Raw genomic sequence first — 27,342 nt, 5'->3', positions numbered from 1 at the left:
TGGGTAGGTACAAAACTCAATATTTTCACAGATATTCCTCTGATTTTATTAAGAAAGGGGGAAAAATAAATAAAAAAATAGACAAAAGGACAAATGGACATGGAAGAAACAACATAAAAGAGATTCCAGTTAATTTCGGAAATACAGCATAAATGTGCATCTCTTTAATTAAGCAAAAATATATGGTAAGAAAATAAGTCTGGCTGAAAAACAGTCAACAACAACAGGTGCTTATTCCTTTGTGTTGATTTTTCCATATTATCTTGTGTCTATCATTTTCATCCCTTTTCAAATTCCTGGCAAAGACAAAGGAACGACTGAGAAAATGTCAAGTTTAATATCCTAAATTATACAAATTTTCTCCTTTTAACAAACTATGAACATTCCTGAGACCATTATTCTAGTTCCTTTCCAAAAATCTTGCCTTATACTAAAGCAGTTGTAAATTGTAATTTCAATAAATTATTTAAGATAAATTTACTAAATTCTTTATCAGTAGTCTCATGCTTACATTAAATGCACTTGATAATTTTGTTTTTCTTTGATTTTAATATTTTAAATAAAGTTTGGATCAGACAAATTGTCTTTTTATTTCTGTCTGTTTTTTCACCTTATATACTTGAACTAGAATGTGGATTTTACAGCAAAACTTTGAAGAAGTAATAAAAATAGAAAATATACATAAGATGCATATTACCATTAACATACATTGGTTGTTTTCCAATTAAATTTCTACACCAAGTGAAAAATTCCCCTGGTCTAATGTGTGGTCACCATTTGCAGAGCTCCTGATTTAAAGTCAACTAGAGATGGTTTCTGAATAGTTTAATGAATGAATATTATAATATAATTAAGGGAATGGGATGCTATGCTACATCAACACAAGGTATTGCAAAAATTGAAACAGCTTCTTAAAATAATGCTCCTCTGCATTATGTTTTTCAGTCAACAGTCTGGGGACACAACTTAGTTACTCTAAGTTGCCTACATGTTCATGTAGTCAACTTAGAGTAACTACTATCATTTTCAATCAGATAACATCAGCTAATTCAATTTTGGCAATAACCTGCATTGAAGTAGCACCCTGTTCTTTAATTATATTGTAATATTGGGTTCATGCAGCCTACTTAATGTGGATTTAATGTACATGTTACATTATCAACCAAAGTTTTCTTCTAATCTACTACTTGGCTTCTTGTTTAGATTCAATACCTCCACTCATTGCTTGACAAAAGGTTGCAAATAGGGAGCAACCTGCTGTCTGATGATGGAACCAAATAGCTCCAAAACCAGGCACAATAGTGGCTAGAGTTTTTAAAGGACAACACATTCACTTAATGGGTGATGCTATCCAATTACAAATTATGCTAGTTTACTACATAGACACATGTAGTCATTTCTAAGGAGCCTAAGCCTGGATGATGTCACTATCACTGGAGGAACAACAGCATCCCCAGATGGTCAATTGCAAAACACGATGCAGAGAAATGTTATTTTAAGAAGCTGCTTCAATTAATGGATGAATTTACATTACTTTAATGAAAATATTGTGCTGACGAAGATAGTTAAGTACTTCTTAAATTAATTATTTAATTCAAAAATTAATTTCTAACTTTATTCTGGTTCAAGTATAAGGTAGTATATCAGTATTAGGGTACACATAAGTACAGCTGCACTTGAACAATTAGTTTTAGTTTTGGTTTCAAAAGTAGGTTTACAGATGGCCCATTAGTTAAATGTATGTACTTGCCTTGTTAAGTCTACTTTGACAGAACTTAACAGAATTAAGTTTTATGTTTATTGAATATATTGTAATATTTTTGTAATTTCAATTTAATTTTAAGTGCAAATACCACATTAGGGGGTATTTCAACTGGTGATTCACCTGGAATACACATGAAACTCCAAAATACCATACATATGGAAAGACAGTGAAATAGATATAATAATTGCCAGCAGTTATTATGTCCATACAATACCAGGCCACAGGGGAAGGGTTTAACATAGTTATTATAAGGGTGTATCACAACAGTAAAATGGAAAAAAAAACAAAAAAAAACAACCCAGTAAATTTCTCTTAGAGGACACCTCCAATAACAGACATTTCTTAATGCACTTGAAGAATATGTGCTTTCTTACAGGACATGTTACCTTCCATTAATGAAGGCTCTCAATAAGATGCTGCAAAGTTGTAGCTTGGCAAACAAAATCAAATAAAATTCCTTAAAAATATTAATCCTGCAACTCCTGAAAAGTTGTAGATTAGTGAATGACACTGTAAAGAGGCAAGATGTTCTAGGAATCATATTTTGGGGTAAATTATTCAGTTGTACTGCATTTTACTTTCCCATCTGTTCTTGCCTAAAATGAGACAAAAACAGTCATTTGTGCCTTAAGGAGAAGGAGGAGTTGGTGACGTGCTGTGAAAGATATATACTAAGTATATGGGCTCTAGCTGAGAAATTTAAATGTTGATAAGGCTTAATCATATAAGGTATTAAAAAAACAACAAAATTTATTTTTAATTTATGAGATTCCACTAGTTTCAATAGAAACTGATGTGAATCTCATAAAAGTTGCATTTTTTAATCAAGCTTCAGTCACCTCAGTAGAAATAAAATGAACATCCTCATAAAACATGATTTTCATGATACAAATCTAGAAAATTTGAAGAAAATGATTGTTATTATGTGTGAGAAATGAGATTGACTTGTTATAACATGTAATCTGACTGCATATATGGCAATAATAATAATAAAAGTAGAATATTCATTTAAAAATTTAATTTATGCACTTACTATTATGAGAATACTTGGATATATATAACTAAATACAAAAATTTTCAAAAATTCTTTATGATTTTTTTTTTTTCCCCTTTGGCTGATGCTATATAAGCTTGCTTTCTAGCATCATGTGCCTTTACTAACGTTAGCTATCTTTACATTCCTACCTGTTCAACCATGTCTTTAGGGAGCTGTTCCTTATTGTCCATACTAAGGATTGCTTTACAAATTTCATCATTAGTTAACCTCAGTTTAGACAGGAGTATTGTGCAGTTTTGGGCTCGCCTACCATCAATTACAGAAAGTTCCCTTGCTCTAGTTGCAGCTCTTGTTATCATAGGAATATCTTCAACTGATCCATTGCACTGTAAAATTATATAGATAATTAATATTTAAGATTCAAATTTCATAAAATTTTATTTATGAATTCAGTGCTATTATTGTTATATATGTTATGGACGAAGTGATTAATTGGGCATTATTCATACTGCCCAGGCACTATATATAAGGACTGGAGATATTGGGCAGAGTGATAATAATGTGTTAATTTATTACTTTGACTGGGCATTATAAATAATGTTTTATGATCTCTGGGCAATGTGATATAAATATGTGTTAATTTATTACTTTGACTCGGCATTTTAAATAATGTTTCATGATCTCCGGGCAATGTGTGTGGTCCTGTGTAGTAGGAGTGAGATGTCCATTTAAATGCATGTGTTGGTCAGTACGAACTCATAATTAGTGTGCGTTTTTGCACTTGATTTTTTGTTTTTTCATGAAATAATATTTAAATATTTGATGAATATCCTCAAAATTTTAAAGATATGGAGCATTCTGCAAGTGATACGAAAAACTGATTCAATAACCGATTATACGAGTCTTTAGCGAATAAACATAGTTTTTTGTAAATAATTTGCCTTTGGTTTTCTCTATTCCAGCTCTTTAAAACTACTGCTCCTATTGGTGTATTACAGAAATGAATTTACTATTTGCAAAGAAAATGTCTTGGCCATTAAAGATGTACCAGATATGGAAATTTCACTCAGAGAATTCTCAAGAGTGCTGTCGGTTTCAGGAGGGCAAGGTTACAATAAATGTAACTGCAAAGGTGATTGTAATTCCCTGATGACAGCAGCACACAGTCGAGGCATTGAGAAGATCAATTTCTGAAGATAATCAATTGATAGTTCATGGTTCCAAACATGAATTATTGTTTCCTGAAGTTCATGAAGGCTCTTTGGTTTCTTTCTGGCAACTGCAGATTCCACACAATGCCAACAGTTCTCGATAGGATTCAGGACCGGGCTGTTTCTTGGCCAGCTAACAGTTGTAATGGACCATTCTTCCAACCATTTTTTCACCTAACAAATGTAAGCACATTACTGTCGAACCTCTAACGTAAAAATGAAGATAAAGTAACTAAAGAAGTGCCTACTTACACTTATCGTCCGATAACAAGGAGCAGAGTCGTTCTGAAAGATGCAGTAACTTGGCAGGTTGAAATGGTCTCTAATGGTTGGCAGAAATTTGCCTTCCAATATAGCCAGGTATCCATTGGCATTTACGAAACCTTTTATAAACTGCAGGTGACTTACTCCACGATACGAAATGCACCCCCATATCATTTGGCTGGTAGGGAATTTCACTGTAGACACCATATAGTCTGGATGGTATATTCATCATGTCTACGGCAAATCGTTTGTCTCCCATCAGAGCCATGCAGGTTGAATTTCTTCTCATCCAAGAAAATAATTGACTTCCACTGCTCAGGGCTCCATTTGACATGCTCCTTACACCAAATTAATTGGCCTTTTTCATTTTTTGTGTGAGGAGAGCTTCTTCTGACTGTTACTGCACTTGTTATCACTCCTGTATATTCTTCTCATTCTCTTTTCCGCTAAGATGAAGAAGCTTTACAGTTTTTAAGGCATAAGAGTTTCAAAGTGGTCCTGTTTTGCGTAGAGATTGATTCGTTTGCATTCAGTTCCTTTTTTCCTATCAGCAGAACCAGTATTCTTGAGTTTGGAAAGACAGCTACTCATGTTGACTGATTACAAGACACTCTATAAGCAATATGATGGGAAGAACATCCTTGCTCAAGTAAAGCAACAATAGCACTCTTTCTTCGTGGCGTCAACTGCACGTAACTTGCCATCCTGACACAAGCAAGGAATGACTGCAACTCTTGCAGAGTGTGCTTATATAGCTGAAAGTAACAGCTGATGCAATATTACATCATTACCTATGTGTGTCAATCTTATCTGATGCAATGTGAAAGAAATATTGCCATATACTTACGTTATTCGGATGACAATTACAATTTTAAGGGGTGATGCACTTTCTTTAAACACCAGTGTATATATATATACACATATAGATAGATTTATGTTTGGCAGAGATCTGTGAAATTGAACCTAAAATCTCCTGGGGGTGTGATGTGGATTATATGTTGAAAATTTGGTGTCAATCCAACTTTTTTGCCCTCCTGGGCAGTGCAGTTGGTAAGATTACTGTCCTCCCCACCCCGGATGGAAAAGACGAGTTAGCATTAGCATTAGTAGAGGCATATGATGCAAGAAAGCAAGCTTATGCAGCATCAGCCAAAAAAAAAAAAAAAAGAAAAAAAAAACCACTCCCATTTCACCCCCTCTGTTCGTTCGAAATACCTGTCCAGCTGAGCCTTAAATTTATTTAGGCTATCAACTTCCACAACAAGGGATGGAAGTCTGTTTCACCAACCAACTACCCACTGGCTAAAGGCAAATTTCTGCACATCTATCCTACATCTGTCTTTCCTCAATTTGAATTTATGCCCTCTCAGGTGATTATTCTGAGCAAGAGAAAGAATCCCATCAGCATTGAGCATGCTCAAACCATTCAAGGCTTTATACACCTCTATCAGATCACCTCGCCGGTGCCTAGTCTCCAGACACTGTGATTTGCAAAACTTAAGCCTTTCTTCATAAGAGCAACCCTTTGTTCCAGTCACTAATCTTGTTGCCCTTCTCTGTACTCATTCCAGCAGCTTTACATCCTTCTTGAAATGAGGCCTCCAGACTTGTATACAGTACTCAAGGTGTGACCTGACCATTACCTTATACAAGGGAATGATCACCTCCTTATCGCTGCTATAAAAATTCCTGTATATCATTGACAAGACACCATGAGCTACTCTTGCAGCTGTCTGCACTGCTCAGAAAACTTCATATCTGCCTGCACAATTATCCCCAGGTCCTTTTCATTCTCTACCACTGTCAGTGTAGTACCACAGAGTTGATATGTTGCTCTGTGGTTACTATTTCCCATATATAGAACTTTACATTTGTCAATGTTAAACTTCATTTGCCACCTCTCAGCTCATCTGCTCAACCTTTCCAGATCCTGTTCCAGCAGCATACTGTTAGTAGTGTCCTTAACAACCCTGCCAACCTTTGTATCGTCTGCAAACTTGGACATTAAGCTTGATATGCCATTATCAATATCATTTATAAATACAGAAAACAACCCTGAGGAACTCCACTAATAACATTAGTCCACGATGAGCAGTGTCCGTTGATTACCACTCTCTGTCTTCTCCCTCTCAACAATCCCTTTATCCATAGCAGCAATTTGCCTCCAGTGTCACACTGCTACAATTTGTGCAGCAGTCTTCCATGTGCAACAGTATCAAAAGCCTTTCTAAGATCCAAATATATAATATCAAAGTTATTCCCTGCATCCAGTTCTTTTGTGACTGCATCATAGTATCCAGTCAAATTGGTCAGGCAAGACTTTCCCTTAACAAAACCATGCTGTGTCCGAGCTATAACTGAAGTCTTGTCTAGATGATCCTGCAGTGTTTCTTTAACCAGCGCCTCCATTAATTTTTCTGGAACAGAAGTTAAACTCACAGGTCTATAATTACTTGTGTTAGCCTTTGATCCTCCTTTGTGAATTGGGTCACATTTGCACATCTCCAGTCTATGGGTATCTCCCTGAGTCCAAAGAAGCTTTCATAATTATGGCTAAGGGTTTGCTTACTTCCTTTGCTGCCTCCTTTAATATAACTGGATAGATCCCATCCACCCCGGGTGCCTTTTTTATGTTTATTCTCAACAATTTCTCCTCCACTTTCCTCTCATTTATTACAAAATCATCTAGCTCACTGCCAGAGTTTACTTCATCTCTGGTGTTCCTCTTCCTGAATAACTCATGTGTGAATGTAGATGCAAAATACTTGTTTAGTTTGTTAGCCACCTGAGCAGGATCATCAAATGTTGAACCATCAATATCCAGTGGACCAATCTGATTCATCCCTTTCTTTCTAGAGTTTACATAGGTAAAGAACTCTTTTCTGTTTTTCTTTGCATCCTTTGCCAAGGATTTCTCATAATCTGCCTTTGCCTGCCTAATCTCCTTTGTGCCTTGGTTACAGACCAGCTTACATCTATCATAGGCTTCCATGTCACCCATTAATTTATATGTATCCCATGCATTTTTCTTCTCTGCCATATGACTCATTAGTTCATCTGACATCCATTTATGCCTAAACCTTGAACAATATTTCTTAGTTGGTATGTAAAGCCTAGTAGCTTCCAAGATAAGTTCTTTGAATGCTTCCCATTTTAAATTTGCTGTTGGTAACATCATCAGCTGGTCCCACTGTATAGAATTTAAATACTGTCTCAGACCTCCGTAGTCGCCTTTACAAAAGTAAAAACCGTTCCCTTTACCTCTGATGGTAGTTACCTCTTTGAGTAAATCCCACTTCAACACACTGTGATCACTGCCACCTAGTGGTTCCTTTATCTGCAGATTCTTAATGCATGAAGAATCACTACTGATAATCAGATCAAGGTATTACTCCCTCTAGTTGCCTCTCGAACATGCTGATGTAGAAAATAATCATCCAATAAATCCACAAAAGCCTTGTTAGTGTGTGAGTGAATTCCAGTCAATTCACTCACACACTAAGGTGTGTGAGTGAATTTCCCAGATATTGACTAGAATTCCACAAATTCCAGTCAATATCTGGGAAATTAAAATCCCCCATTATAAGACTCTGATTTACTGGCCCACTCTTATTTCCCTGTACAGTTTCTTATTATACTCATCAGAGTCATTAAGCCTATAGCACACTCCTACTCAATCTTGATCTCCCAATGCTTATGTCACAGAGATTGAATCCTGCCGATGACAGGAGGAATTGTTATGGGTCTTTTTCACAATGTAGCTGTGTTAGTCAGTCTCAGGTAAGGGTAGCATGGGTTTGCTCCTGGGAAACTCAGGTTTTTGGTACAGCAAACAGAAAATCGACCTCAGAACATGCAATTTACACACAATACACACAGAGCAACATGGCCTTAGTCACCAATGCTTCTAAAAAACCCAAAAATAACTAATTCAACTTTTCTTTTCAAATAATACCCAAAACAACTTTTCATTTAGGTTGATTTCTGTAGAATGGAGTTGGGGGAGAGGGGGAAAGAATTAAGGTATTGGAATGGGGGCTGAAAAACCTTCCTAAGGACCAACAAAACATATGCTGAAAATTTTGTTTTTATCCAACCTTTCCTTCTTGAGAAATACCTATACACCCAAAATATAATTGTACACTACATTGTCTATTGGCTCTGCTTTCCTTCTTACAACCATCAACCTATTATTAATATATTTCATCTCTTCCCCATTTTCAGATACCTGCTTACTCAAAACTGCTCCTACTCTATTCTCAATTTCCTGGCCTCCAAAATAAAAAAAAAATCCATATCCCAGCAATCCTAACATTAAAGTTACCTATCTTTCTCCTTCTCTTCCTATCACTTCCAATACACTTCCTTCTTACATCTCAGAGATTTTGCTGGGTAACAACTTGGGAGATCTTGTGAACTTTGAACTCTCTGTCAAAGTTCCACTGCCAGATCTCATACCCTTGAGTTGTATGCCATATCTAGGAATAAAATTTGTTGGGGTGGTTTCCTATTGTCTTCCCCAACTATCCACAATTTGGGTGGGGCATGTTCCTTGTGAGCAAAGGAAGACTTTCACCAAAAAAAAAAGTAAGAACAACAGTCATCAAGAAAAAGAAGAATGATGATATCCAGCGTGAAACCCTAGGGGGTGATAAGCCCATACCCACCATATGCACACGCAAACAGGAATTGAAACAACATCATTGTTCTTTTATTTCATATTTTTTATTTTAATTTTTCTTTTTTCCCCCTTGAATTAAGCACTATATGGACAGGCTACCTGGGATGATATTACTATAAGTGGGAAACATTCAGGTGGGTAGAGAAATTGATGGAAAAAGAGTGGAAGATGCTCAAAAGAGTATTATGTAAATCTCATTAGTCCTTATTGAATAGTGTCAATCAGAAATACGAGTTTAGAGAGGCTGAATAAACTAATATTAGTATGAGAACAACCTAGAAGAAGTTGTGTATCATTGGATTTTATGGTAGAGTTGCAGCACACAAACCAAACATCACAGCATACAATGCACGTGATTTGTCAACAATCATTATAAGTGGTTCCTGGAATGAAGTATTATGGAATGACCTAAACTCCTATTTCTGGTTGACACTATTCAATGTAACAACTTTGTTTAAAGATAATTACTTTTTTTGGGATTAATTGAAACATTGGCTTCAGGCCATGCTGACATGTCTGTAATAAGCAGCCAAATTGACAGCTGTACTGAAGGAGGAATGGACCAATATACTACATCTCTCTCTCATCAAAAAATTACTTGGAGTTGACCAATGAGTATATGCTGATCAACTCTAAATTGAGGCCAAAGACAGGTTAACACATTAGTCTGATTTGAATGAAATTTGGGATGGCTCATCAAATCTTTCTAAAGAGCTAAACATAAAATTTCCTGAAAATCAGTTCAAGGAGAACTGAGTTGTTACAATATGTGGTGTAGAAGTTTTATGAAATATGAATTTGCAAATGCATATAAAAAGTACTCAAGAAGACAACTTTGATAAAAACAGTCACAAGGAATATTTTTCACTGTAACTTATATAAGATTTTCAATTTGTGCTTGTATAAGTATCAATAATATTATAAGTATTATTCACATAAAATGTTGCATCTATAAGGATAATAATTTATCCTTATATAGGATAAATACTTATCCTATCCCAAATACTTATAATGATGATTCAGATGCTTATAATGCAGCCTTTTAAAAATCTTTTAAGGAGAATAATTAGATATTCTCCTTAAAAGATTTTTGTATTATTATTTTTTTGATAATATTCCCACATGACTGTTGGTTTGTTTAAAATTTCCCTTTTTTTATTTTGGGAAGCAGCAATACAAAATTATGCCGTGTTTATCATAACAGTAAATATATTTGCTACAGAATCATATCATTAAAAAATAATATTATGTATAGAAAGGTTTTTGCACATTCAGCATTAAATTCAGGCAAAACACAGTAATCAAATCTTAATTTATTTTTTAAGTTCTACCTTTAGTCTTAATAGTTCTTTTAGTCTAAATAAATTATGATGAGCAAAAATCTACACCAACATTTTTTTCCCTTTCAATCAAGAATCCAAAATAATGATCTAACTTAATGATCTGTAGTAATGATCTACTAATAATCTGCTACTTCTTTCTGTGATATTTTCCTAATAAAATATCTGATATTTCTATATTCCTAAAATAAAGAAAAAACTAAATAAATAAAGCATAAGTAATTCAAAGTCTAAGTTTAGGGTCATTTAAGGTCACCTGTTAATCAGCAGATAATGTCAACATTTTTATATATAACCTTAAATTCAAGGCACATTAACTATGCAATTTAATTATTACAGCATATACATGGCTGCCATAGGATAATGCTAAAACATAATTTTAGGTGTAGTGAGGTATTTGTATACCAAACATGAATTTAGGCAAAACATAGTAATCGAAACTTATAATTTATTAAGAAATAAACAGTCATCTTAGGATTACTAAGATGATTGTTTTAAATAACTTTCGCTACCACTTTATATAATATACAAATTAATCATAACTGCATTTATGCATTACTTAACATTTTACTTTCTATTTGTTTCTGTTAATTTCATACCTGTTGTTTTTGATAAGCTGAAAATGTCTTATCAAACTCTCGAAGATCGATATCTTTGTAGAGTTTAGTTTCATCCATTTCTTCCCAAACAGTGCCTTCTAGTTTGCTCTATAAAAAAAAAATTGTTTCTGTATTTTGTTTCATATAACTTAAAGCTTAAAATAAATAAATTAAAATAAATTAATCAGAATACAAGTCACAATAATTAGAATATCTACGAGTCACAATTAAGAAGTTATTGCATTTTACTGCTTATAAGAATTTTTCTATCTATGTTCGACTTAATATGGCAGATCACCTTGTCGTTCGCATTTTCCAAAGTCGCTGGATGTGGGCATCTTTAGCTTTCAAATTTCTCTTTCTCATGGCTGATAGTGCACCTTCCTTCCATGTTTTTCTAGGGCATCCTTGCCTTCTCTTCTCTTGTGGTATCCACTCATATATAATTTTAGGCCATCTCACTTCATTCATGCACAGCAGATGTCCAAACCATCTCAACCTCCTATTTTCTATTTGTTCTACAATATCTTCATCTGCGTGCATACATCTTCTTATTTCCTCATTCATTATCCTCTCTAGCCTAGAAACCCTAGCACTCTGATGTAGGTAGTCCATCTCTAGGGTTCTAAGCTTCTTTTTGTCATCCTCTTTCAGTGTCCACACCTCACATCCATAGCAAAGTTCCACTAACAACTGTCCAATATGTTTTTTAGTTCTACGGGAGATATTGTTGTTCCACCATATAGAGTTTAGGGCACTAAGAATCTTCCTACTTTGATGAATTTTTAAGCTATAAAAACTGCAATACTTTCAAAGTACAGGATCATATACTGCACCTTAAAAGTAATATACTTTGTCCATGATTTTACTCTTGAATTTTGCATCTACAAGGATACATTATATAGCAAAAGAGGTGTTCATGAGAGAGTAGATTTGTGATATTAACCAGAATTAAATGATTAAATGTTTAATAACAACATCATGCCTTAGTAATTATGCCAAAATGATACTTTAATTCACTCAAAAACACACTAGTAAATTCCTACAGTTAATGGTTTTAAAGTCCATGAATTGATCCTGTTCAATTCCTGCAATTTTTGGGATCTTTCATTGTGAAAATATTTCACTTATGGGTTTATCTACTCTTATGCTCTTGGGTGACCCCACAACAAGGAGGGAACAAATATTCATAAAACAATGTCATCTGGGTGGCAGGCACTTTACTGAGAATAAGTAATAATAGCCTTCCCAATTTGGTGGGGCTATTGTTACTTATTTTGGAAGTGTTACTTATTGGAAAGTGCAGGGCTAGGCAACTCATTGTAAAGGATTTCACAACATAAGATTGTTGTTGTTTGTTATTTGGTTTTTAGGAGCATTAGCAACTAAGGCCATATTACTCTGGGATATGCAGTGGTCATTCCCTGACCGTTCCGCATCTTCTGTATTTGGTGGTGACGGGCTCGAACACCAGTCTAATCAAGAAGCGTGTGCTTTGCACTGCTGCTCCTTCCCACCTGGCTACGGAGGTGCCACAACATAAGATGTTATAGTAATGATGCCATTTTGCAAACTTTCTACTTGAATTTGCTGCATATTTAAAACAATTCCTTAGTGCAATACCCAATACATATTAACAAAATTACATAACTGAATAATCAATTTTATCACCACACTGTGCAATTTGGCTGCTTCACTCCTTTGGTGGGGCAACCATTACTGAATATCCCAATAGGAGTAATGCAAGAATGAAGAGTATAGTTAGTTTACCATTATGATTTATAATATTAATAATAAAAATATCATATTAAGGAAGCTATACAGGTGTAGCTTCCTTAATATGATGGCAGTAAAAACATAACATGTGGCAGTAAAAAAATTCCCACTATATAGTATAAGCACTAAAATGATATATTAGGGGATGGACAAAAAAATAGAAACATTATTTTATCTTGATATGAAAGCAATAGTTTTTGTAATAGCTATATGATGTATTTATAATATGCAATAATGTTTTTTTGTTTTTTTTGTTTTTTGCAGAAAGTACTGTGAAGGAAAGACAATAAAAGCTGATGTTTACTTAGAGGTGATCTAAAAAGGTACATGATGAAATAACCAACCTGTTCGAATTAGAAAGAGGTCAAATTGTTGAAGGATGATTAGCAAAGGTATCAGTGACTAAATTTGCTGATTTGTATTTTAATATATCCAGAGAAACTGTATTAGAAGTGATGTCTGCATTCACCACGTACTGACAAACAAAATCTGATTGGGCAAACTGTGACAGAAAATCGAAGCATATTGAGAGACTGCCAAACACTAAAAAGAATTGTAGCCAAAAACATAAAACTACTGCCACAAAAATAACTGCAGAATGTGAGTCTCAGAAATCTAGTTTCTAGCAAAACAGTTTGACGAGAACTTCATAAAGCTGAAATTTATGGCAAAACCACTATTTCCAAGCCACTTGTTACTGATGGTAATGCTAGAAAAAGGAATCAATGGTGTAAGGAGCATTAAAACTGGACACTTGAGGATTGGAAACATCACATTTTCGACAAATCATCATTCATACTTTTTATAACATCAGGGTTGTTGTTGTTATTCGGTTTTTAAGAGCATTAGCAACTAAGGCCATATTGCTCCGGGGATATGCAGTGGTCATTCCCTGACCTTTCCACATCCTCCGTATTTGGTGGTCACAGGCTTGAACCCGGGTCTAATCAAGAAGCGTGTGCTACGCACTGCTGCTCCTGCCCACCTGGCTACAGAGGCACCCTAACATCAGGGAGAATTTACATTTCGTAAATCTCAACAGAAGCACATCATCATGGCTGTCTTGTGCCAGCCGTCAAACAGGGAGGAGGATCAACAATGGGTTGGGCCACAGTTTGAGGAGCATGAAACTGAGGCTAAGAATCTCCAATGGCCTGTATAATCATCAGACTTAAATGTTATTGAGCATATTTGCAGAAGAGAGAGAAAAGCAGATGTCCTCCATCTTCATCACTCAAGGAGCTTGAAATGTTCTTCCATGAAGAATGGTCCAATATTCCTCATAAGACAGTTCAAGATTTTTTTGAATATATTCCACATAGAATGCATGCTGTTTTAAAAGCATAGGGTGACCTAACACCATATTAGTTCATACATGTAACTCTTATCACAAGTGTTTCCATTATTTTGTCCACCCCTTGTAGATGATAATAGAATAACAATGTATTTCAATAACCACATGTCACTTTAGAAAGCTTTACCCAAGAGATTCATTATGTAAACATTGAAACATACTGTTAAATTTGTTTCTTTTATTTGAAAGCTCTAAATAATCATTACCTCAGGAAGTTTGGACCAGTTGAAACACTTGAGAGGATTTGTTGGCTGTGGAACATTTTTTTTTACAATTCTACACGTTGAATCACTAGGTGGTCTCACTGCAAGTGACCCAGAGCCTGCAAGTTAAATTATAACATTTGTTATATTCTCTGCCACTAATATTTTCACCAGTTCAAAAATGATTCACAATTATTCACCAATTATAAGGCATTAAGATGAATGCACTGAAGGAACTTATGCAACACACTAATGCAATCTCTGAATATGAGATTTTTTCCCCCTTTAATACTAACAAAAACTGAACTTTAATCATTTCCATAGTCATAATGTTACTAAGGTCATTCGGTGATTTATTTAATAATTTTGCCCTTATAAAAAATAATTCTATAATAATATATACAACAGGACCATAAATACTAAGAGCATATAATAATGTAATATCTCTTAAACACTTTACATGCATACAAAAACGATTGCATTCATGCATGCAGTAGACTATCTGTTTCTAGTATGGCTTTAGTGTTTAAGAAATATTATTCATACTGGGTTTAAAAAAGAAAGCAATAATGCATTTTTTAAGAGATGCACAGGAAATACAAGATACAACTTTAATCAAATGAGCATTCTATCCTATGGGTTATGAAAATCAGTATGTGTATGTATTTGCTTCTGAATGCAGAAAGAAGAAAATTAAGATAAACTACACAATAGGTTCTCAACCTGTGGTATGTGTATCACTGGTGGTGATCTTAATTGTGTTCGATGGGATATGAACCCATAAGAAAATAATTAAAATGACTACAAATACATAAAAACATTGACATAATTTATATGATTTATTAATGTGGTAGTACAATAACTTTCCATTTTTTAAGTGAATATCATTAACAAAGAAATTTGAGAACCCCTGATCTACACTGATGTTTCATAGCTTTATTTCTAGGTTGTTTGTTTTTTTTTTTTTTTAGGAGCATTAGCAACTAAGGCCATATTGCTCCGGGATTTGCGGTGGTCATTCCCTGACCTTTCCGCATCCTCCGTATTTGGTGGTGATGGGCTCGAACCCCGGTGTAATCAAGAAGCGTGTGCTACGCACTGCTGCTCCTTCCCACCTGGCTACTGAGGCACCTTATTTATAGGGCCATTTACTGAGACTTGGGACTGCTATTCAAACTGACATCCACAAAACAACAATAATAGTTGTTGGTTTTGTCTATAAGCAATAAATTTGGGCACCTGTAGTGGCAAACCTGGTGATATTGTCATTTTGCTACTGCAGGCAGGACGTCTAGCCACCATCTAGCAACACTTGGATGTAAAGAGCAAATGCTGCCATTCATTACACAAAAAGGGCACAGTAAACTACTATGGGTTATTTTGTTGTCCCTGAATTTTTAATATTTACCAAACTATTGATAAAACAGTATATTTAAATTGTTAGGATATCTGTTCTGCAAATAATTCAAACCTAAGTTGGAGTTTAAGCTTGTATATACAAAGTAACTTTTTAATTATTTCAGTTATAACAATATCCAAAAGTTATATTGAAAAGATGTGTGTTTTTGTTTGACTCAAACTGCACCAGGTAAATAAGACTTCTTATACTGATTCTCATAAGTGCTCAGAGTTATTAATTGGGTTGGATTACTTAAGGTAGTAGAGAGCACCTAGAAGTCCATGGGTTTGATCTAGTCCCTGAAAAATCTGTTAGGCCAAGTAATTCCAAACAAACTCTAAAACTCAAGAGAAAAAAAATTATACTTAGATCTGATTTATTATGGGAAGGATGTTACATGGGGAAGTTTATTGAAGTTTATACTAAATGTGAAATTTTTATTTATTATAATATCACACATGTGGCAGTAAAAAAATTCCCACTATATAGTATAAACACTAAAATGATATATTAGTGTTACATTTCAGGATGCCTTTCTGAATCCAAACATCAGGACAAAAATCAGGTGAATCATACAAGCAGTGTGAGAGCTCCTCTCATGGAAACAAATTAGTTAATTTACTGAATAGTTAACTTCTTTCCATAGTAATAATAGTAGTAGTGGCAAATTATGCAAAAAACAAAAAAATCCCATTTCACCTGTCCATCCCCTCTAACAGTTTATCTAGTTCTTCCTTGACTTTATATTCAAATTATCCACTCCAGATGGGAATGTGTTGTTCCAACAATCAACTACTCTCTGGCTGAAGGCAAATTTACACACCTCCTATCTGCAATCATCCTTCCTCAATTTGAATTTATGCCCCCTCATGTATGTAGTCTGAGCAAGATGAACAATTTAGGGGACATAAATTCAAATTGAGGAAAGACAATTGTAGATTAGATGTATGGAAATTTGCCTTTAGCCAACAGGTGGTTGATAGTTGGAACAAACTGACATCTGTTGTAGTGGAGGTCAAGAACTTACGTTCAAGGCAGAACTAGACAAACATTTGGAGTGAATGGATGGGTGAAATGGGAATTTGTTTTCTTTTTGGCAGATGCTATATAAGCTTGTTTTCTTGCATTATATATCTACTAATGCTAATGATTCTATTAGCATTGAGCTTACTCAATCGATTCAAGATTAATCCAATCTCCTTGCAGGTGCCTAGTCTCCAGATGCTGAAATTTACAAAACTAAAGTCTTTCATGGTAAGTGCACCCTTTTGCTCCCCCTCACCAACCTTGTTGCTCTTCTCTGCACCCATTCCGTATCCTTCCTAAAATAAGCCTTCCAGACCACATCCTTATCCCTACTGGCAAAATTCCTGTATATCATTGACAACACTTCCATAAGTTGTCCTGACAGCCTGCCTATGCTGCTCAGAGAACTTCATATCTGACTGCACAATTATCCCCAAGTCTGTTTCATTTTCCACTGCCTCTGAGTGTGGTAACACACAGCTGGTATGTTAATCTGGGTTTACTGTTCCCCATCATTTGTCAATATTAAACTTCAGTTGCCACTTCTCAGAACCATCTGCCTAATTTGTCTTGATCTTGTTGAAGTAGCATACAGGCTGGTCTCGATTAATGCGTCCCACGAGCACATCGTGCAAAACAGAAATGCATTAATTGAATATAATAATCAATAGGAAAAATTATAATTGGTCCTTGACCTTCTGAAATGTCCATAAAGAATTTTAAAAATACCTTTTAAATAACTTTTTAACTGTATAAAATATAAGAGATAATGAAAGTAATTATGGAATTAAATGTTTATTGCAAAAAACAGCAGTTCCCAAACTGTGTGCCGCGGAATATCTTAAATTTTCGAGGGAAACACAGTGATACTTGACATCTGTCGGACACCGCGCGAACTATTAACTCGAGGTAGTTCACAGTTTCAACATTTCTTATTAAGTTGTTTGGACCTAACTACTTAATAAACGGAACTGCTGGGTATTTCTTTTGGTCTAGGTGTGCCGTGAAAAAATTACTGAGACACTAAGGGCACCGTGAACCGAGAAAGTTTGGGAACCTCTGACATAAAATACACAATGAAGAAATGACTGTTGCAGAAATATTTGAACAGTGTTGACTTTCTCTTTTCATCAATCAATTTCCTATAGCTGACAACAATCTTCTCTGGGCCCTGGCAAAATAAATATCACAGAGAACGTCAAACCTTTTGTTTGAGGTTCTCTGCGATACGAAAGATTTCATCTAGTTCTTTTACCGTTATCTCCTTTGTGGTAACATTTTCATCTGGCTCATTTAAAAATTTGAATTTTTAAATGCAAGTCTGCATTGACTTTATTAGCGGGAGACAAACAAGTAACACATCTTCTTCCGATGGTTGATGGAACACACTGAGGCGGGCAGAAGGCAAACGTTTGTTCATTGCCCGTCCGACGTACAGTAAGCTTAACGTGCGATTCAAATCTTTTTCAACTATCGCATAAAAAAAAAAGATTGCGTTAATTGGAAATTTGCATCGTGTAAAGTGAAATGTGGCATAATTTTTTCAAATAGCGGTAATTGAAAAACGCATTAATCGAACTCGCGTTATGCAAGGCCTGGCTGTATTCTGATTAACTACTCTGACAACCTTTGTATCATCTGCAAACTTAGATTAAGTCTGAATATGCCTTCATCAATATCATCAATAAATACAGAAAACAACAATGGGTCCAGCACTGAATCCTGAGGTATTCTGATATTAGTCTAAGAAAATCAGTGCCCATTGATAACTCTCATGCTGCTTGTATTATTTACCCCACTTTTGATCAGAGGATGGAATTCAGAAACATTGAAGCATAGCGAACTATATCATTTTAGTGTTTTTTGGTCTCTGTTTTCCCATAATCTATATTCTTTATATTTAGAATTCAGAAACTAATACTTTAACTAATGCAACACTCATGGCTGTCACTCATAATACAGCCAACTAAAATTTGCATTGTGGATGAATATATTGATGAAACATATAGAGCATTTCTGAAGCCAGGTTCAAGGACGAACTATAACCAAGACTTCTGAAATATCACATCAAATGCACTGTACCTCTGAGAGGAAAACCATTCATTGTATTCTATTTTGCAGAATATTCAGTTAAAGAGTAAATTTTTATGAAAACCAAGACTTATCTCAGGCTAATTATTGTAGATCAGCAATTTCTCTCTTTCCCAACCTCAACTGCTGATACAATAAAAACATATATTGATGAAACATTAATTTCACATGGAATACTCACAAATGTTAACATCTACCTCTGAGAGCGAAACTAGCCATTTGTATTCTTAACTTGGAATATATAATTACAGAATAAATTTAGAAGTCACATTCAGAATAGCAAACACCAAGAAATGCTTAATGCAGAAAAAGTGTACAAGAACTAATAAACAGCTTACATGTTGTTGATTGTAATTAATGTAGTTTAGCATAGGATGACTAGATTTTTGGTGATGAAAATTGGGACAAAAATTCTGACAATGATTCAGACACAGCATGGGTTTGTTAAGGGGAAGAGCCTTGTCTGACCAAGTTGATTGGATACTAATGTCCTTGTTTATACTCTGGCATGACCACCAGGTCAGTGGAGTTTACAATAAATCATCAATACAAACGTTAATCATATTTAGCAGTAACAGGCTTGAACCCCGATTCACTCAAAGAGCAAGTGCTATTGCACTCTCGCTCCTGACCACTCAGCTACATACTATGATGTGGTCACAAAGAAACTGGATGCAAAAAATAATTTTTATATCATATACTTGAATTTTAGTAAAGCTTTTGATACTGTTGTACATGGAAGAATAGCTAGATTGTAGGTATAGCTTAGCTTAATTATCAGCACTCACCTAATAGTAATCCGCTTAGTTTGATGAAAGTTTCAACATATACATAGTAGTTATGAAATTTTAAAATTCCGATTAGTAAAAAAAAAAAAATAAATAAAGTGCAGCCATTATCAACCCACTGCAGGATGGAAGCCTCCTCAACAATTCATGCTGAGGGAAATGGACCATAGTCTGCCATGCTGGTCCAGTGCGGGTTGGCAGATCGACCGTATTCAGCAGTCAGGGGCTTGAACCCCAGTCTACTCAAAGAGTGTGTGCTACTGCACTCCCGCTCCTGACGACTCGGCTATGGAGGCGATTAGTAGCTATTTTTAACTTAAAGAAATTATGAATTTAAAAAAAAAAATTGAAATTACTAAATTATGAGCTTTAAAAATTGTTAAAATTTGTCTAAGAAAGGAAAGTGCACATTCCATTCTATAGTTGTCTAATTAAAATTATGTATTAAAAATAAAATAAAAGTGAGATAAAAGCTAACAGCCGGGCATGAGCGACTTTCGAAACCGTCTTCAGTTAGCTATAGTGGAAAGAGAAGAACACGCAAAGTATGTTATATACTGGTTAAGTTCCCGAAATGCACTTCAGTGCATGTGGAAACTTTATACGTGCTAAATTCCAAACAGGGGAGAAGTTGGTTGGAATCTTCTTGTTTAATATGTTGAATGATGTGTGGTGCTTAAACCACTCAATGGCGAGAGCTTCATTTTGAAGAATTTTATAACTGGAATTTAGTTTAACTACTGTAATAGCTGAATCGATGAGTGGGTTATGATTATAAGATTGAACTTGTTGTGTTAGTTCTGTACCTGATAATTAGATTTGAAGCTATTAAAATGGTAGTAGGCACGTGTGTTAGAAATTTTTGAAGTCCCAAATTTAGCTGTTGTACTACTAATGTGGCGCCTCCGTAGCCAGGTGGGAAGGAGCAGCAGCGCGCAGCACACGCTTCTTGATTAGACCGGGGTTCGAGCCCGTGACCACCAAATACGGAGGATGCATAAAGGTCGGGGAATGACCACCGCATATCCCGGAGCAATATGGCCTTAGTTGCTAATGCTCCTAAAAACCAAATAACTAACTAACTAACTACCAATGTAACATGCTTGACAATCTGATTTACATCTAATAAAATATAATCAAATATGGGTATTTCCTGTCGATAATTTTTTTTCAGTGAGGTATTGCAATTCTGCAGATAGATCTGTTTGTGTGTGACTAAATATAATCAGATATATAATGGTATTAAATATAATTGCACACAAACAGATCTATCCCTAGAATTGCAATGCCTCACTAAAAAATTTATTGGCAGGAAATACTCATTACAACTAATAAAAGAAACCATTACGTAAAGTCCATAATAGTATTAATAACCCTAACAACATTAATAACCATGTGAATAAGATACACAAACCCCTCATCGTCCTTCCATACCATCAACAATATGCTAGATGACTTCAACAGGTTTTTAAGAATACAGATATCAAATTAATATTCACATCTTATAAATTAGGTTCTAAATTTAATTCATACAAGACAACATATGAATATGTGACACAGGATTATTATAATAACATTATATATTTGATTAGATGTCAATCAGATTGTCAAGCATGTTACATTTGTAGTACAACAGCTAAATTTGGGATTCTAACACACGTCCCTACTACCATTTTAATAGCTTCAAATCTAATTATCAGGTACAGAACTAACAGAACATGTTCAATCTTACAATAGCTTCAAATCTAATTATCGGGTACAGAACTAACACAACATGTTCAATCTTATAATCATAACCCACTCATCGATTCAGCTATTACAGTAGTTAAACTAAATTCCAGTTATAAAATTCTTCAAAATGAAGCTCTTATCATTGAGTGGTTTAAGCACCACACATCATTCAACATATTAAACAAGAAGATTCCAACCAACTTCTCCCCTGTTTGGAATTTAGCACGTATAAAGTTTCCACGTGCACTGAAATGCATTTCGGGAACTTAACCAGTATATAACATACTTTGCATGTTCTTCTCTTTCCACTATAGCTAACTGAAGACGGTTTCGAAAGTCGCTCATGCGTGGCAATTAGCTTTTATCTCACTTTTATTTTATTTTTAATACATAATTTTAATTAGACAACTATAGAATGGATTGTGCACTTTCCTTTCTTAGGCAAATTTTAACAATTTTTAAAGCTCATAATTTAGTAATTTCTCATTTTTTTTAAATTCATAATTTCTTTAAGTTAAAAATAGTTACTAATCGGAATTTTAAAATTTCATAACTACTATGTACATGTTGAAACTTTCATCAAACTAAGCGGATTACTATGAGGTGAGTGCTGATAATTAAGCTAAGCTATACCTACAATCTAGTTGTTACATCACAGCACATAAGGATTCCTTAATATATCATCAGTCATATGGAAGAATATTGTTGAAATTGGAGCAGTATGCCATTAAGAGCAAGTTTCTGCTATGGTTAAAGAGATGGATGAGTGAGAGAAGACAGAGTAATAATAAATGGACACTGCTCTTTGTGGACTAACATTATTAGTGAAGTCCCCCAGGGTTTAGCGTTGGACCCATTGTTGTTTTCTGTATTTATCAATGATAATGACGAAGGTATATCAGGGTTAATGTCCAAGTTTGCAGATGGTATGAAGGTTGGCAGGGTGGTTAATGACAGTACGCTACTGCAACAGGATCTAGAAAAGTTGAGCAGATGGGTTGAGTGGTAACTGAAGTTTAACGTTGACAAATGCAAAGTACTGCATATGGGTAGCAGTAATCCTAGAGTAAAGTACCAACTGTGTGCCACTACACTCAGGACAGTGGAGAATGAAAAGGACTGGGGATAATTGTGCAGTCAGATATGAAGTTTTCTGAGCAGGGCAGACAGACTGCAAGAGTAGCTCATGGTGTCTTGTCAATGATATACAGGAATTTTTCTAGCACAGATAAGGAGATGATTATCTCCTTGCATAAGGCAATGGTCAGGCCAAACCTTGAGTACTACACACAAGTCTGGAAGCCTCATTTTAGGAAGGATATAGAGCTGCTGGAACGAGTATAGAGAAGAGCAACGAGATTGGTGAATGGAACAAAGGGTTGCTGTTACCAAGAAAGACTTAAATTTTGCAAATTGCAGCATCTGGAAACTAGGCACCTTCGAGGTGATCTGAGTGAGGTGTATGAGGTCTTGAATGGTTTTAGAAAGCTCAGTGCTGATGGGTTTCTTCCTCATGCTCAGATTACTTACCTGAGGGAACATAAATTCAAATTGAGGAAATACAGTTGTAGAATAGATGTGCAGAAATTTGCCTTTAGGTGGTTGATTGTTGGAACAAACTTCCATCTGTTGTAGTGGAGGTCGACAACTTAAATAAGTTTAAGGCAAAACTAGACAAACATCTGGAGTGAATGAATGGGTGAAATGGAAAGTTTTTTTTTTTTTTTTTTTTTTGCTGATGCTATGTAAGCTTGCTTTCTTGCATCATATGCCTCTACTACTGCTAAAAATTATTTAAGGCATGAAAACAGTACAACTTGATGTCAATATGTAGTACATGAGCAAGTGGAATGTATAGTTCATATTAATGCATTATTACAATATCATTGCATTTTAACAACACTAGATACAATAAAATTAACAAAACTAAATCAACCAAAGTATATATTATTAATTTTAACATCACATATTTAGCTCAGAAAAATAACTCTGCACAAAAATTGGAACAAAACAGCATCCCTAAAAGTTTTTTGGGGAACACTGGGTTATTATGCCCAAAACTGGGACATCTGATCACCTAGTGTAGTATGCTATTCCAAATCCAAAATGCAGTGATGGGAGTGGGGTGGGCATACAACAGTCTGATCCAAAATGCAAACCAGCAGTATTACATTTAATTTCTATGGGAAAATGATTTCCAAGATTTGGGTTTTTCACTTTAAATAATGATTTTCAACAATGCACTAACTGAGTAACTCAAGAGATACCTGTTACTTGGGGGGGAGAAGAAAATTCTGTAATGGCATGGAGAAGTGCGCTTTTACTGTTTATGAAAACTTAACAATAAAGTTATATTGAAACTGTTGGTTATTTTATACAGCTTTTATATTCCTCAATTTTTAAAGAGGTCTCAGAAAGCTTGCATCATCTGACTCTGCATAGCATTAATATACTACATAATTTGTTCAATGATAGAAACAATTAACAATTACATGTTTCTAAAATCAGCTGCAGTACTCAGCTTTGTTAGTCTGTGAAATGAAAGGAAGATCAGGGAAGGGATGGGGGAATAAGCTTTATTTGTGTTATTCAATTATGCCAAATGTAAACAATCCACCTTGGATTGTATTAGAATATCACTATTTGACTCTCTATGTAAGTAATGTGATATTTTTAACAGTGTTGCATTGCTGTTTAATATTTTCATGTAAACATAATACCACATAAATATTTTATTATTTTCTTTACAATTAAATACTGAAAAAATTGCTGTTGTTAGTTATATGATATAATACATTATATTAAATTATATTATATTATATTATATATTAAATTATAATAAAAATAATATATAATAAAAAAATTCTGATTTCTTTCAAACTAGGTGATCTCTTATTTCAGAAAGGATGCATAAATTCATAAAATATAAGTTCAACACAGAAATTGTGTCAGTAGCAGAATCAATAAAATGTAAGGGATATATTTGTACCTCAGTTCTTATATTTAGTATTAGTAGTGTCAAATGATGCAAAAAAACCAAGCTTATTAAAATATCAGCCAAAAAAAATTCTTCCATGCATTTATTCAAACTACCCACCTCCAATGACAACAGATAGATATTTGTTCCAACAATCACCATCTGCTGACTGAAGGCAAACTTCAACACATCTATCCTGCAACCATCCTTCCTCAATCTGAATTTGTCCCATCCCCTCATGTGCATAGTCTGAGCAACAGGAAGAATGCCATCAGCACTGAGCTTGCTTAATCCATTCAAAGCCTTCAATAATCAGATCACCTCACAGGTGCCTAGTCTACAGATGCTTCAATTTTCAGAACTGAAGTCTTTCTTGGTAAGAACATCCTTTTGTTCCCTTCTCTAATCTTGTTGCCCTTCTCTGCACCCATTCCAGTAGATCTACATCCCTCCTAAAATGAGACCCCCAGATCTGTATGCAGTACCCAAGATGCAGCTTAACCACTGCCTTGTACAATGGGGTAATCACCTTATTCCTGCTAGCAAAGTTCCTGTATATTAACAAAACCCCATGAGCTGTCCTGGCAACCTGGTACTTGGCTCAGGGAACTTCTTATCTGACTGCAATTACCCCCAGGTCTTTTTCATTTTCCACTACCCTGAGTGTATTACTTCACATATCGTATGTTAACCTAGGATTACAGCTACCTATATGCAGTACCTTGCATTCTTTAATATTAAACTTCAATTTCCACTTCTCAGCCCATCTGCCAAATTTTTCTAAATCTTGTTGCAGTAACTTATGCTGATTACTGTCATTAACTACCCTGCTAACCTTTGTATCATCTGCAAACTGAGATATTAAGTCTGGCATTCACTTATCATACCCCTATACACTCAGTATAATTAAGATTACAATATTATTATTATTATTAGCCATATGGTGCAAGGAAGCCTAAGGCTTATGCTGCACCAGCAAAAAAAAAAAAAAATTCCGAGTTACCCTGAGAGAGAGAGAGAGAGAGAGAGAGAGAGAGAGAGAGAGAGAGAGAGAGAGAGAGAAGTAGAAAGGAATCACCAAGAAAGAGAAGAATGATGATATATGTAGTAAAAACTGACAAAAATCACAATGTTTATTGCATTGACAATCAAATGCAGAATCATTTATATAGAGACTGTTTTTCAAAGTAAGAATATATAATTAAAGTAATAATATAGTATTATTACTATATTATTACTATATTAGTATTATTACTATAATTAAAGTAATAATATAGTATTACTATAATTAAATTATTTTAAAACCAATATTTTTGGATGTTTAATTTACTTTAAGTAAATTAAACTGTCAAAATGGTTCTTTTAAGATAAACAATTAAAAATTCAAGCTGAATAAAATTAAAAATTTTCCTAAATTTTAAACACTGAAAAAAAAAAAAAAAAATCTGTAATTACTTCACTATATCACATGAATTATGAAATACCTACCAAGTCTTAAGGGTGGAGGTGGTGGTGGACCTGGAGGTAACTGGAAAGACACAGCATGAGCATGAGGTGGTGGAGGTGGAGGTGGTGGAGGTGGCGGAGGAAGTGGTGCTATTTCTGGCCTAATACATGACGGCCGAATGCCTGCTTTATCATCATCAGACAGACTACCTGTTTTGACAAGATTTTCTACTTGACTACGTTGAAGCCTTTCATTTTCCAGCTTAAAAAAAATGGGAGAACTGTAGAAATAGTTACTGTTGAGCTACTAGAATAAAGAAGTTGTATCACTATCTACAATTATTTCATGATTTATATATCATATATAAAAAGTACATAAAATTTTTACATATCTCTGCCAATCTGAATGTTGGAAATTTTAATCTCCTGAACAAAAATTTATGTATGATGGATTTAAATTTGTTGATTAATGCAACTGCTGGCAGCCTACACCATGGGTGATCAACTTGTGGCATGCATGCAATAAGTGGCCCACCTCACCATTTGGGAAAAAATAACGTAAAAAAATTATACAAATGATTTTAAAAATTGGAAATGAAGATAAACAAATACAGTTTATATTTATTGCCTTTTAATATAAATTTACTACAGGTACGAAAGGGAGTTACTAAACTTTTCATAGCATTGTATGGATTTTTCTTCATTCATTAATCTATATTAAATTTATTTTACAAAAGGAAAACTGTTTTAGTTTTTTTTTTTTTTTATTACAAGCAACTTGGCATAAAATTCCTTTATGCAGTTAATAAAAACATTCAGTGGAACCACTAACCACTAAATGGCAAGTATTTCCTTCCTTATAGGTAAGAAAGGAAAATTATTAATTCTGATAGTGTCTTGATCTGCCCTTAGGCAGCATGAGAGGCATTTCAAACCTAATATTATTATTATTATTATTAGCCATATGGTGCAAGGAAGCCTGAGGCTTATGCTGCACCAGCCAAAAAAAAAAAAAAAAAAATTTCCTGGATTACCCTGAGAGAGAGAGAGAGAGAGAGAGAGAGAGAGAGAGAGAGAGAGAGAGAGAGAGAGTAGAAAGGAATCATCAAGAAAAAGAAGAATAATGATATCCAGCTCAGGACCCTACGTGTGCCAAGCCCATACTCACCAGATTAGCATTAGCATTAGCATTAGTAGAGGCATTTGATGCAAGAAAGCAAGCTTATGCAGCATCAGCCAAAAAAAAAAAATAAAAATAAAAATAAAAAATAAAAATAAAACCACTTCCACTTCACCCCTCTATTCGTTCAAAATACCTGTCCAGCTGAGCCTTAAACTTATTTAGGCTATCAACTTCCACGACAAGGGATGGAAGTCTGTTCCACCAACCAACCACTCGCTGGCTAAAGGCAAATTTCCGCATGTCTATCCTACATCTGTCTTTCCTCAATTTGAATTTATGCCCTCTCAGGTGATTATTCTGAGTGAGAGGAAGAATCCCATCAGCATTGAGCATGCTCAAACCATTCAATGCTTTATACACCTCTATCAGATCACCTCGCTGGTGCCTAGTCTCCAGACACTGTAATTTGCAAAACTTAAGCCTTTCTTCGTAAGAGCACCCCTTTGTTCCATTCACTAATCTTGTTGCCATTCTCTGTACTCGTTCCAGCAGCTCTACATCCTTCTTGAAA

The 27,342-nt window shown here is 34.7% G+C and overlaps 1 protein-coding gene across 1 annotated transcript in view; it reads right to left on the bottom strand.

Moving 5' to 3' along the window:
• LOC150082307 (disheveled-associated activator of morphogenesis 2-like) overlaps positions 1-27,342 on the bottom strand; it is a 201,075-nt gene that overhangs the window by 47,087 nt on the left and 126,646 nt on the right. Inside the window, exons 15-18 of the mRNA XM_090380484.1 lie at positions 25,691-25,910; positions 14,194-14,309; positions 10,858-10,965; positions 2,951-3,148 (exon numbers count right to left, since the gene is read on the bottom strand). Of these exons, the coding sequence (XP_090236610.1) occupies positions 2,951-3,148; positions 10,858-10,965; positions 14,194-14,309; positions 25,691-25,910 (642 nt within the window). The remainder of the gene's footprint in view (positions 1-2,950; positions 3,149-10,857; positions 10,966-14,193; positions 14,310-25,690; positions 25,911-27,342) is intronic.

The sequence above is a fragment of the Mastigoproctus giganteus genome, chromosome 8, assembly GCF_048544385.1.
Source record: "Mastigoproctus giganteus isolate SK-2022 chromosome 8, ASM4854438v1, whole genome shotgun sequence".
In the NCBI taxonomy this organism is placed as follows: Eukaryota; Metazoa; Arthropoda; class Arachnida; order Uropygi; family Thelyphonidae; genus Mastigoproctus; species Mastigoproctus giganteus.
Note: the sequence above shows the minus strand (reverse complement) of the source record. Positions and strands in the feature narration are given on the sequence as shown.